Raw genomic sequence first — 14,536 nt, forward strand, 5'->3', positions numbered from 1 at the left:
ATGCTTGCAGGCACCAAAACTCCACCCACCCCCTCCTCCAGGGCTCCAAACAATGCTGGGGGGAGAGAGACAGAGAGCGAGAGGTATGTGGCGCATGCATTCAGCACCCACTCAAAAGAATCTTTCTCTTTTATTTGGGTTTGAAAGACCGCAAAAGAAAAGTGTGTGTGGGGGGGGGGGGGGGCAGTCAGGGAAAAAGTCTATAGACACCCACACCACATGCACATACACACTCCCACACCCATCAAGTCGCACATGCAGGGAAATTAGTTAAATCAAGGAACAGATGACTATTGGTGTATGAGAATTTTTTAACAAAGTGGATGTTGGGCAAGCAGGAGCTATTTAGTGTGAGTTGTGCTTGGAAATAAAATGATGTTTTCTAGGAATGTGGTAAAAACCCGCTAATGAGCCTCAGTCCTCGAGTATTCCCTATCGGATACTACCCACACACGCACACATACTTACTCCAGATAAAATGAGGCCGACTCTGGCACAGCAGTCTAGGGTGGGGCGTTTGCTCCCTGGGGACTATAGTGACATCAAAATAGACGCCTCACTATGGCAACCAATACAAAGCTTTGACAGCAGCATCCTTAAATGGAACAGTCCACCCCCCAAAAAGAAAATTCTCTCATTTACTAAAAATTTAAATTTGACTAAAATTTAAGTTGTTATTCATAGAAAATTGTGCCATCCACCATGGATCTCAAATTTAGCTCTCATTTGTGCTTCTCCATATTCAAACTTGATGCATCAAGACATGGCATGGCAGGCTGCCTCATAACTAAAAACTTGATGCATCAATAGCTAAAGAGGAGGAGGAAGAATATCAGTGAATAATGACTTAAATGTCAGTCTGTTCATCACAGGAAATTGTATGGCTTCAGAAGATGTGAAACACTCTACGCAAGTCGAATGGACTACAATTTTGTTGTTTCTCTGGGCAGTCTGAGCATTCTTTAAAACTTCTCCTTTTGTGTTCCATGGAAAAAAGGTAAATCAGAAAAGTTTGGATGTAAGGGTGATTAAATGTTTATTTTTGGGTGAGATATCCCTTTAAATCAGGGTTGTTCATCCTGCTCATTACTGCATCACCTAGGGAAGCCACACAATGAAAAAACAAAAGATATAATTAGACGAGACCCATTCTGCAAAGAGATCTGACTGATGCTATTGTGCATTTGCAGATAATCCGGTAAGAACATGTTCATTTCATGTTGAACGCTCATCAGCCTGAGACAATGGGAGGATGATGGGAGGATGAATGTCAAGTTGATGCTATTAAAGAGTAGAAGATAGCATGTGGAGTAGTCTAGTGTGTGGGTTAATGTCATGTGTTATGGTGTGTGTGTTTGCCTCATGAGATCATTGAATGAGAAAAGGATTTAATGGTATTACCACACATACGATGAGGAGTCTCAGAAAGCACACACATGGTGACAAACAAATGGTGACCACAGACAGAGATGAAATTACTGCTCAAATGGACTTTTTGTTGGTTGGTTTTGCCATGGCTTTTGTGGTACTATCAAAGCATTGCTGTATTTATTTGAGTGTCTGACCAGACCAACCCAGCAATAATGGCTCAACCAATGGTGTGGGGAGGGAATATCTGTTTGCTCCACCAATGGCAGATGGAGGGATGTGTTTGAAAACTTCCAGTTCTATCCTATTGAAACCATGACTTTGCCATTGCTGGTGCTAGTGTTTAAGTTGCAGGAACACATCACTTCTGAAACTCTGAAGGAGAAACAAATCTGAAAAGCAGTTTTAGCTAAATTGAATCTCATGGCTAAGAGATAAACCACTGGGACATTAAAGAGATCTTGATTTCCTACTTCTTTCCTGCTTCTCTGTTCTAGTTCTCTACTTTCTGTGTTTTCAGTCTCATGCTGTTGTGTGTATCTATGCTGGTTGTGTCTTTTCCTTCACAACTCCTCCTCAATCTTTCATTCAGTCTCTCTCTCAGTTAAATATTAATTACACAGTGAGTGTCCTGCAGGCAGGGTGCAGCGGTTTAATGGAGAGGAGCTCGACTCTGTGAGGGAACTGACAATGAGGAGGTGGATGGGGTTCATCTCTACATGTGCCTACAGGCCCCAAAACACCCTTACCTCCCCCTTCCAATTAACATTAATGTGCTTAGCCCCATTCGAATTCTGGGTATTTTGGCATGTGGTATGGCTTTTGCCCAAGTCGTGCTGCTTTCGCTAATAAAGCAGTTCGGTCATTTGGTTTGATTTGGTTTGATTGCAGTAATAGAAGACCATGAGAAACATGTTAGCAAGTGAGGCCTGAAAAACAGTAAGGAGGGGGAAAAGAGGGGTATCACAACCCCTATCTTTCACCAGATGGGTCTACATCAATTCATGGCCTGCATTTCTTCACTAGCTGTTCTCTGTCCCTGATCTCTGTCTTTTTATGCATCACTATTACTATTACAACTTCTAAAACCCCTAAATATGAGAGCATAAATCATGTGGCATGTGGAGGAAAACTGAGCTATTACACTTACATTTTTGTTTGCCTGGTGCGCAAAAAAGAAACCATGCGAAACCACCCATAGAATTACACTGAATGAAATATTGCTCCTACTGGTAATACTTTTAGATATACTATATAAAAACACTGTGGTACAAAATAAGTACTGTAGGACTGCCAGGGCAGATCAGCTTTGGTATATTTCACTAAAATTTTCAGTTATACAATTACTGAAAGAAAACTGCTAAGTGGTGTTAGCGGCTAGCAGAAAGGTTAACAGTTCAATCCTAAGGTGCCGGGAAAGGTGTGAGATCTAGGACCAGCCGAGATAATGACATGACAACCCAGCAGAAAATAAACATCAGTTTCAACAGCTGAATGGAAGAAGGCAATTACGAACACCTCGAGAGATCACACGTGCCTGGGCCTCTGGGAACATTCTGCTCTACAGTGAAGACCTATCGTTCATCTCTGTTTCCAGTTGGAAGAGCAGTTTTTTTGCCATTACAGTGAACATTCAGAGCAGAGATTCATTTTTAACTCAGACACCATTAAAGTTTCATATTGTGGCGGAGAAGAGAGGGAAAGATGGCATCCAAGAAGTGGAGGGAAAGGAGGCTGTGTATCCCGTCGAACTACTGCAATAATCTACAGCACCTAGTCAAATGCGAACATGGACAGGGTGTTTGACATGCATCAAAAACTTTAATACCTATGAATAAAACTTCAAAATATAGTACAATAAACAACTATGGTACTGTTTTGGCACTTTATATCAAATGTAAAATCTATGTGGGAATCAAAACCTGGTTCTACACAGTGACTCATGAAAAAGAACAAAGGGAATTTCATTTTCATAGGGGGCGCACTTTTTTATGGTCTGACAAACAGACATTCACAAAAACCATATCAAACCATATTCTATTTTAAAGTTCTATTTTAAAACAGATCAACAATGAATGAGACATTATATTCCTAAAACAATTTAGACAAATGAACTACACAAAAACCCATTATGCCTAAACATTTCACAAGTGAGTCAAAAAAGGCTCAATTCCAACAACACAATAATAATAAAATCAATACATGCCATATGTAGCCTATTAAGTGAAATCCGTTTACGACTTTTTCTTGCAACTGCAATTTTACATTTCACAGTACTGAATTTTTTCTTAGAATTGTGTGATATATTCTTGCAAAATGTGAGTTATAAGGTCAAAATTGCAAGATATAAACTCGGAATTGCAAGAAATAAAGGCAGAACTGCGAGTTATAAAGACAGAATTGGAGGATATAAATTCACAATTGCAAGATAAAAAGGTAAGAACTGTGAGATTAGGCTTTTTTCTCAGAATTGAGTTTGTCTTTATAACTCACAATTGCAAGTTTATATCACGCAGTTCTGACTTTTTTCTTGCAATCGCGAGTTTATCTCGTAATTCAAACTTTTTTAAGATATCAATTCAAATGCTGAGGGGAAAAAAGACTTGCTAATAAAGAAGAAAAAATAATTGCAAGATAATACTTTTTTGTTTAAATCTTTCAGTTCTGAGAAGAAAAAAAAATAGAATTGCAAGATAAAAAGTCGCAATTATCCTTTAAAAATTTTAATCATTATTTATTCATTATTCATTTTTATTCATAGAAATCTGATGGTTTTTGAGTGAAATTTCTTGAGAACTTTATTTTTCAATTGTCAGAATCAGAATCAGAAAGAGCTTTATTGGCAGGTGTGTTTACTGAAAGCACTTAATTTTTGTAATCCGATTACTTACTCTAGATTACATGTAATCAGTTACTTACTACCCAGCATGACATAAAGTAATATGTTGAATAATATGCAACAACTTGCAGAGGTCAACATCTTACAAATGTTTCTTTCTTAAAGTAATAAAATAACTATTAAATGGCTCCATTAAGAGGAATCAATAATGGTTTAATTCCTCACTATTCCCATCCATAAGAAGAGAGAAAAAAAGCCAATGGATTAGTGTGCCAGAGTAAGAAGGTGCAGGTGTCATTGACAAAGAGGAGGTTTCTCTATCTCTGGACACATATGTTATGCAGTGTGTGTAAATGAGAATGCTGTTTTGAAGGCATAAGGGTCATGTGGGTCTGGCCACACCTAACCTTTCCTTTCAGAGCTTCAGGAATTAAAGAGCAGTTTACAGCGCCACCTAGAGGCAGCAGAGTCCCCTACACTGCAATTAAAGGCAGAATCCAATATCTTAATGACTGCAAATAAGGGCAGGGATAGGAAGAACATTAATTTGCACTAAATCAGCACATAGCAAAAGAACTCATTAGATTCATTTCTTATTACATCTCAAAATGGTGCTTTTAGTTAATGAATACAGGAATTGTGCCTAATTAAGCATGAAATAGCCATATTCAGCAAGTTGTCAGGGATTGAGCCTGAAGTATAGCCTAAATCAAAGAACAGACAGATTGAAGTAATACACAAATGTATCAACACAATTCCTTCCAGGTGGAGAGATGTAGATTGTTTAAATGACTTCTTGTTATAAGAGAAAGAAAAAGGCCTTACTTGTACATATTCTCCCTGGTTGTCTGTGGTGTCCAGCTGTCTGTGAAAAGAAGAACATTGTTTAATAGCACATAATATTCATATTTTGTATTATGCAATATATAATAAACAGAAAGTCATTCAATCATTCATAATTGCCAAACAAACCCTAATAATCATACCAAAGCAAGGCTGAGTGTAAATGAACCCACTTCATGCACAGCTACTTACAATGCAACCTAAATGAATAAATTGACATGCAAATGAAGTTGTCACGGTTCTGATTGGTTGTGTTTTGGTTTCTCTGTTTTTGCCAGTGTTGCCTCGTTTGTTCCTATGGTTTTTCATTTGTTAGTTAGTTCTACAAACCTGTTCTGTTTCTCACTGAATCCATTCTCTCCTGTATTTAAGTCCTCTGTTTCCCTAAGTTCATGGTCTGCTATTATTTGGATTTATGTTGCTAAACATTTGTGACTGTTTGTTTATGGACTTGTGGCTATTCTTCTGGATTTATGGTTATAAACTCTTTCTTTATCATGTGCTTGATTATCTCAGCCAACACCTAAGGAGTTGTAAATAATACAGTTTAGTTTCCATATTCAAAAACATTATACTACAGAATGCAGTCGTTGACCAATCAGAATCAAGTACTCCAGAGAAATGCATAATAATACATATTTAAGCATATACAAATTTGAAAGCCACTTTAACGTTAAACAGAATCAGTGAAATATGAAGTCAAATGGATTGCATCTTATTAGTTTTTTTTTTTTTTTACGCAACAGGATGCCTTATAAAACTCAGAGAGGAACTTGACCTTTTTTAACAACCAAAGGAAGTGAGAAGTGTGTTCACGTTCCTCCTACTGCACGCCACATCAATGAGGAGAAGCAATGAACAGAACAATGAGGATCACATGATGTTCAACCAAAAAAACAGGAAGTGCAGAGACAAGGATTTGAGCACAGTAATATGAATATCATTATGATTTCAAGACTTTATACTTTATACTTGGGGTGCAATTAAAGCAGGACTATTCCTTTTTAATTAAAAGGAAATATATTACTTTTAAAAGCCATTAAACAGCCAATAATACACATTACGAGTATATACATATACAGTATATATATATATATATATATATATATAAACATACATCAGATGTATGATTGATTTATTTTGTTTTTAATTTAGACTGTACTTCATAGACAACAGTAACTTTTTTGCAAATAGTTATCAGTTATGTTCAAAAGCTTTAATAACTGATTTTTAAAGTGAAAGAGTTTCAACTGAAGAAGATTTCAAATCTTAATGTATTGCACAGCACCAAAAAGTACTTTGTCAAAATCCATGCACTCTCAGAATAAAAGTACAAAAGGTGTCACTGGAGCAGTACCTCTTCAAAAGATACAATTTTGTAATTTATTTACCCCGAAAGGGTGCATATTGGTGCCTTAAAGGTATATTAGAATCTCAAAGGTACATATTAGAACTATCTGAAAGGGTAAAGCACCAGTGACAGCTTTTATAAGCATGGAAAGAGTTTATAACAAGATTATTTGATAAATGAGCAACAATAAATTCACTGTCAGATCAAGCCAAGCATGGGAAAAAGGTTTTGGAAAAGAAGAAGTGTGTCAAAGACACTGAGAAGGTAGTGTGTGAATGCCCTCAGCACTTCACTCTGAGTCATTCAAGGTGAAACAGAGTGTGTTAAACACAAGTTTCTTTTCTGAAACACTGGTGTGAGAGCAGAATAGATATACAAACAGGAAATGAAGCAAAGGTCCTTCACATATGCTCAACAAAACTGCTGTTATTTCCTGCAGTGTTACTGGAGTGTGTAGAATGATTTTGAAAACATGCGAATGAACATACCAAGCCAGAATATCTCCCAAAATATGAATAAGACCCCAAGACGCTTATATGTTCCCTGAAAAGGAATCCCTCAAAGAAAAAAAAAAAAAAAACTATCCATAACATTTTAAAACGATTTTAAAATCGTTAAAATCACTTAAAAAGATTTTTCAGTGGGCCTTCAGGTGCACCAAGTCAGGTCTTGAATTGTACAATGACATCTTGTGGTGTGGAAGCAGAATCACGCAGCAGCGATAGAAGAAACAGAAGAAAAGACCACAGGCCACAATCAATTTATTATTTATTATTATCATCAAATTTTTTATGTTATCCATTGTTATTAATAAAATATATTCTAACTTCATTATTAATAATACATCAATATTATTGTATTTATATTAATTTAATGATGATTACTTACAAATAATTTATTATGCAACTGAAAGTGACAAAAAAACATATTTAATTCAGCTCGTCATGTGATATAAAAGTTGCAATATATTTAATTAATTTAATAATAACATATTAATATTATTCAATTTAAAATGTTATCAATTCATTATATTATCAATATATTTTATATTAATATTTTTATTAGTAGTAGTAGTATCATTTTAATATTATTGGATTTATAATAATTAATAATATAATAATTTTATCCTTTTTATAATATGTTTTTATTCAAATGAATGTTCATTTGGAGTATAAGTAGGAAAATTCATGTGATGGTGATTCTGCCCTTAACAACTCAAAGTATGCATTGGTCAGCAATCTAGATGTTCACTACTGTATACTCCCACAGAAGAGTGTATGGTGTAACTTGATTTTGGTCTTTAGAAAAATGGTAAATACACAGTAAGGTGAAGCTGAAGCAGTGTCCTCTTCTTGACAATGCATACAAAAGCAGGAAGACTTTTAACACTCTTTCCTGAAGACATGTTTCAGCTGTGCAGACTGACCCCACATCATTGTCCTTCTTCAGCTGTATTTACAAATGACAGGGAAGATATCATCCTTGCAAACAACAAACCAGGTGTTGCTTATAATGAGCTCTGACTGAATACAGTCTTATTATGAGACAATGGTTATGTAGAATATGCAGTTTCCCTGTCCTAAAACACTGTCCAAGACAAGATACCATAATAATATTTATTTTTTTGGCATGCTATATCTCAAAGTAAAGTATCATAATTTGATACCATAACTAAACCGAACTAATATATTGAATTCATAGTATACAGTGTAGATATAAAGACCATTGCACTTTTTTTTTTAAGTTCACTATTTACTGAATATTGCTATTATAATTCAAGCTAAAAAATAAGAAGCAATTTAGCCACCACTGTCAACAAAGTAAAGTAAAATCAAATAAATTGATATATATTGATATATGTAAATTTTTACAATAAAAATAACATTTTAGAGGAAACTATGCGACACAAACAAAATACCAACAAAGATAAACTCACCTTAGATCCCTGGCATCTATAAAATCAAACAATACTTCCAAATGAATAGACAACAATAAAAAATGTTTTCCTAAAAAAGGCCCAATAAGGTGTTTCCTAAAATTGTTCATTCAGTTTTCCAGTCTAAGTCTTACGGTCCACCGAGTCCCTTTGGGAAGCTGAGAGGAACGAACAGCAACTTCTCTTTGAATGCCTGTTCACCCAGTTGCTCTCTGCCGCCCACTAATGTGCAGAGGTGGGTAGAGTACCCAAAAACTTTACTCAAGTAAAAGTAAAAGTAATTCTAGAAATATTTACTCAAGTAAAAGTAAAAGTACTAGTCTTGAATAGTTACTTGAGTAAGAGTAAAAGAGTATCGGATAAAAAATCTACTCAAGTAGTTAGTTACTAGTTACTTTGGGTCATATATACGGAGCCTTTTTTTATATAGATATATAGACAAAAAATGTATGTAATGTATGTGTGTGTGTATAAATGTATATATTTCATCAGCCTTTAATCCAATTTATGTAATTTATTATAAAACCCTGTCTGTTTATTTAAGTAACAAATATAGGTGTCATGCCATAACATATTTTTAATACAACTGACTTTATTTTAAATGTGAATTTAACATTGAAAGTTAATGTGATATAAATATTGCTACTAATCTTTCATTGTTCAGAAAGAGAGCAAATAACATTTACATTATTAAACATAATTTTCACTGACAGTCTAGATTTCATTCACTCTCAGAAACTACCATTAAAATCACTGAAACTGTTAACACTGTGAAATCAATATCTTAATTATAGATTCGTACACACATCTGCACTTTGTTGTTTCTGACGAGAGAATTTGGCAGAAAGAGGTATTCAGTCAGTAAGCGAGTGAAGGAAGCACCGGCATTTCAGCGATGACTCATCGGAACGCCTCTGATTGGCCATTGCATTCAAAAGCTCAACAGAACCGTGTGTGATTGGTTATAATGCGCAGCGCTGTAAAAACGCGTCTGTCTCTGGCTCAGCGCCAGCAAGCGATCACAGATCTGAATTTAGCAGCTGATGATATGACTTGCTGAACGTACTCGCACTGGTGTGATTGTATTACAATTAATAAAATCTTAATCGGCTATTCTTTGTCTTTTGGAAGCTGCATTCAACCTGTTATAAGCCACACACGTACAACAAACTAATATCACAGTGGTATCGTGTACTGTAATTGAATGTAGCCCAAGTTATTACCTGTTAAACAGTAGACAGCACACGCGTTCATCTAATAAGGATCTCCATCGCAAGCAAATAATAGCCTTTGCAGATTAGCTTTCAATTCAGTGCAGTTCCATAGCCCCGTTTTCAACGCTGCTAATATTCTTAAACGTTACAACTCTGAGTGAACCGCTTCAGAACTCAGCGCGTGCAGCATGGAACTGAACGACTCAATCAAACTGATTCATGAACCAATTCACTCGCTTGCCAATTGGTTTGATCAAGCCTTTGAACAGAGTTGACTCAAAAGAATGAACCATTCGCGAATGGGCATCGCTCATTGCCCAAAGAAAAGTAGACGGCGCGTTTGGAATAAACTGAAGCATTTATTGCATTAAGATAAAGTAACGAGAGGGGCGTCGCCCACAGTAACGAAGTAAAAGTACAGATTTTTCCCAAAAAATGTACTCAAGTAAGAGTATAAAGTACCCATCTTTAAATATACTCCGAAAAGTATTAGTTACCCCGAAAAATTACTCAAGTAAATGTAACGAAGTAAATGTAACTCGTTACTACCCACCTCTGCTAATGTGACTATTCTGAATTGATGAGGGTCACTGCTGAAACGCTGTTTGACCTCACTGAACAAACATTCACAGATGTGTGACCTCCTTACCAGCCATTTGCATGCCATCAAGCCAGAAATATGGCTGAACTGAGCAGTGGAGCAAGCCTCATGTAAAAAGAGAATATCCAACACCATCATTACCTAAAAACTTTCACATATCCAATCCCAAACATACGTCAATAAACTCCTTTTTTTGTTATTACCGTACAGGAGTCTAGTGCCCCTGAGATAAACTGTATAATAATGCATGTGTAAATGCACAGAGCAGGTCTCAATCTCATGAGAACTTCTCAAGCATGACTTCAGTCCTGGTGTAGTACATGTACAGGGATCATCTTTAATTGTATCATAAAGCCACACTGTCACGGTATGTGGTCAGACACGAGGATTGGTCTCATCTGACGTTAAAGTGCAGCTATCTGATTTATCAGCAGTTTCTGTAGTGCACTAATGTCTCAATTTGCTTCATTATTAATATACAGATATACAGTACAGTCCAACAGCACTGGGGCTTTTCATTGTTTGTTTCACTTCACTTGGGATATTTTTCAGTTACTGTGGGTTGCATCCGTATGCCAGTAGGTGGCGATAAGTGATAGTCTTCATGAGCATGTCGAGTCATTCATTCAGTTGATTTGTTCGTAAACTCTAAATGATTCAGGAACAAACACTAGTCTACAGGTATGTTGCTCGCTGGTCCATTCAGCTTTGGATTTGTTTGGAACGAATGGTGTTGCAAAAATACAGAAACTAACTGCAGTATTTTGTTTAAACTGTTAGTTGTTCAATATTCACTTCCTGTATATTGAACTTTTGTGTAAAAATCACATTCGCATATCATGCTGTTTGTCGGAACAATAGCATTCATGTTACATTGCTGTCCTCTGAAACATTTAGTCACAAATCCATTTCTTAAAAACACTTTCCCTACTGAAAATAGAAACCATGACAGAAATTCTAATGGTTTCCACTACAAATACCATTATACAAACTATTATACAACTATTAACCATTAAAACCATTAAAAACCATTAAAAACTGTTTTCCTGTAGTGTATTTCGAGACATATTCCATTAGGATTTAGTGGTTTTAACAAGCCACCAATAAAAGGTGACAAATTACCGTATTTTTCGGACTATAAGTCGCACCTGGGTATAAGTCGCATCAGTCCAAAAATACGTCATGATGAGGAAAAAAACATAAATATATAGAACCAAGAGAAAACATTACCGTCTCCAGCCGCGAGAGGGCGCTATATGTTTTCAGTCTAGACTACAGGAGCATTGAGCAGCATAGAGCGCCCTCTGGCGGCTGGAGACGGTAATGTTTTCTCTTGGTTCATGTCAAATGAATTTTGATAAATAAGTCGCACCTGACTATAAGTCGCAGGACCAGCCAAACTATAAAAAAAAGTGTGACTTATAGTCCGGAAAATACGGTACCAGCAGATACAGTACCTTTACCGTTTCCATTAAAACCAATACAATTCCCATTATAACCTGTAAAACCATTACAGATTCTGTGACTATTGTTATTTTTTTTTTCAGCATGACACACATTCAATATACATAATAATATACAATTAAAATGAATTGTGAAAGGTATTTCATCTTTAATGTTAATGGTACTGTATTTATTAAATGTATCTACTGTACTCAATGGGTAAAAACAAACGATGAAGATCAGATTCAAGAATCAAGGAACGTAGAGTAGCTGATTCTTACCTGTTCGGCTCTTTTTCTTCCTGACTGTCTTGTTTGCAGTCTGATCCTCTTTTGGCATCTTCCAATGCTGCTTGCTTTTGCTCCATCTGACTGCCGTGTTTCGGAGGTAACTGAATCAGGTTATCGTCCATCTGCAGCTCCTCAGCATCCAGCTTCATGGAGGTGTCTCCTTCTTTATGTCTCTTCTTGGGCAGCACTGGCTGGATGTCTGGCACACTTAGATCTGGTGAAGTTTCCGGACATGCATTTGCCGGATCAACATGTAGCTTGGAGTCATCTACTGGCTTCTCTTCATCTTCCCGCTTTGTTGAGTGTCCATCCACAGTCGGTGGAGGTGGAAGTTCACGGTTCTGAATGGGATTATCTCTGGTTCCTGCAGCTGGCTTGTCCTCTGCGATGGGACTCTCCAGGGCCTCCAGACCCTTCCCGGAGAGGACGCTGAGAAGTGGGGAATCAACTACATGGTCCTGTGCAGGTCTCATGCTTTGACTCCGATTGAGGCTGCACTTGTCCTTGGACCTGCTCTTCTTCAAGCTTTTGTCCTTCTTCGGGTTTCGTGGCATGGTGCCCATGTGCGTGTACATCTCACTGGAGCTGGCATAGCTCGGGCTCCGTGGATGCATGCCCATATCGTCGGTGGACACCTCTCTGACATCGTCCTTCTGGTTTTCTGATTTTCGCCGGAGGCTGGTGAGACTACCAAACCACTTGAAGTCTGAGAAACGAGAAAACAGGTTAAACTCTGCACGGTTTTCAGTCTTAACCTCTCATTGGTAAAACAATAAATAATATTAGCTTAGGGTGCACATAGGGCTTGCTGTACACTTTAGGGTCCCAATCATACCAAGACTTCCTTCAATGTGAGAAAGAAACATGTAGCCTGTCCTCTTCTGTGGGAAGAATGCATTGGTCTCTTTAGCCCCTAAAACAACCATTTGAACATTTCAGCTTCTCATAAATTTCATTCAAGTTCCCCAAAAAGGCTGGTCGTCCACATAAGACAACTGCAGAAGAAGACAGGATAATGCAGAGACTCTCAGTGGGAATCGGTTCAACACTGCAGGTGGAATTGCTTTCCAGTTCAGCAACGAACACGGTAAGGATCTGTCTCGGCACATTTAAGAGAAGTCCGATTAAAAATGCACTCTGCAGTGACAAAGCCTCTCATCAGCAGAAAAATTCAAAAGACTTGACTTAACCTTGAAGAGCGTGTTGTGTGGAGACAGGAGAACTGGTCCAAAGTTCACTAGCGATGAGAGCAACTATAATTTATTTGGGTCAAACTGAGGAAAAACTGAAGCCCAAGTGGTTAGACATGTTAAAGGAACAGTGTTATACTTACAGCTTATATTCCTTCAAATTTTGAGTGATTAAGATGAACAATATTTCAGAATTTTTGGGGGGATGCGATTAATCGATTTGACAGCTCTAGTTTTCATTGTGACAACTAACCTCATTAAGTAAGGCAAAGAGTACAATAAATATGTGATGAATAATCTATATTTTGATTGGGAATAGATTGGCATATGTGGGTAATTTAAATATTTTTTAATTAATTGTTATGTTTTATACTTTAAAGACCCTTTGTTGTTCTGGAATGATAGACATAATAACTTACCAGTGAATATATATTACTGATTTGAGATCTTTTTCTTTTGTGGTTTTCACTTTTCCTGCCGATGTGTGTTTTTAATGACTGTGCTTTTACAAGTATTTTCTCATTGTATCACACAATATTAAAATACATCTCTCAGATGCAGTTTATCCATATATCCCATATACTCCGACCTTATAATACTCCAACGGATCTAATATAAATGACTTTTATTTGAATCATGAGTTTGTTTTCGATGTTCATTTCGGCTAATATTGATCTAGTCTAAAGTACATTCATTCGCTTTGTGCAGTTGAATCCCCAAATGTCATTACAGTATTCCCATATCCCATCACTGTCCTCAGAATGATCCCGGCTTTGGTTTTACCTCAAGGCATGTGAAACAAAACGACAAAAAGCCTCTTAAAAACGCATCAGTGTCTATGCACCACTGCCTTCAAATACACCAACCTTCATAAAAGAGGAACATTAGCCTTTAAGGCCATTATAAAAATCAATAATTTCAACAAACTGCTCCTTTTTAACTCAGTGATAGCTTCGACAAGGACACTGGGGCATTATTTAATGCATTTTGATCTTTATTAGTCTTGCTTAACCGACCAGAGACTTTAACCACAATAAGAAACCTCACGGCAGTACGAAGGAGCCGCTCAGTCAAATATACTCACTTAGTTTGCGTTTAATCATGGTTTCTCTCTCCTGTGTCCGACAGGATGCAGACGGTCTTTTCCGGGACGGGGAGCCACAAGTCTTCACTTCTTGCTCTTGTAGGTGTGTTTGTCTGTGTCTGTGTGTGTGTGTGTGTGTAGTGTGCACTTCCGCTGCACAAGGCTGATGCTGTGTAAGTAGCAGCAGCAGCAAAAGGACTTCCTGTGGTTGCTGGGCGGATACATGTGATCTGTACTTACCAGTAATGCCATATTTACTCAATAGCACTGGATGTTGACATTCGGGAGAGCTTCGTGGGTCACTCTGTCAAAGGTGACATTGTATCTCAGTTTCTGCATTCAGTCTCAATCTAAGACTGAATGAAATGACGTCTAAC

At 37.0% G+C, this 14,536-nt stretch overlaps 1 protein-coding gene across 2 annotated transcripts in view; it reads right to left on the minus strand.

The window, feature by feature from the left end:
- Positions 1-14,305, minus strand: part of sh2d3ca (SH2 domain containing 3Ca) — a 44,949-nt gene extending 30,644 nt beyond the window's left edge. The window contains exons 1-3 of one of the 2 annotated variants that reach the window (XM_026219374.1): positions 14,160-14,305; positions 11,877-12,591; positions 5,033-5,072 (exon numbers count right to left, since the gene is read on the minus strand). In XM_026219374.1, coding sequence (XP_026075159.1) covers positions 5,033-5,072; positions 11,877-12,591; positions 14,160-14,178 — 774 coding nt within the window. In that variant the 5' untranslated portion in view covers positions 14,179-14,305. The remainder of the gene's footprint in view (positions 1-5,032; positions 5,073-11,876; positions 12,592-14,159) is intronic. The other variant, XM_026219375.1, reaches the window with a different exon arrangement.
- Positions 14,306-14,536: the final 231 nt, after the last annotated feature.

The sequence above is a fragment of the Carassius auratus genome, chromosome 35 (assembly GCF_003368295.1).
Source record: "Carassius auratus strain Wakin chromosome 35, ASM336829v1, whole genome shotgun sequence".
Classification (NCBI taxonomy): domain Eukaryota; kingdom Metazoa; phylum Chordata; class Actinopteri; order Cypriniformes; family Cyprinidae; genus Carassius; species Carassius auratus.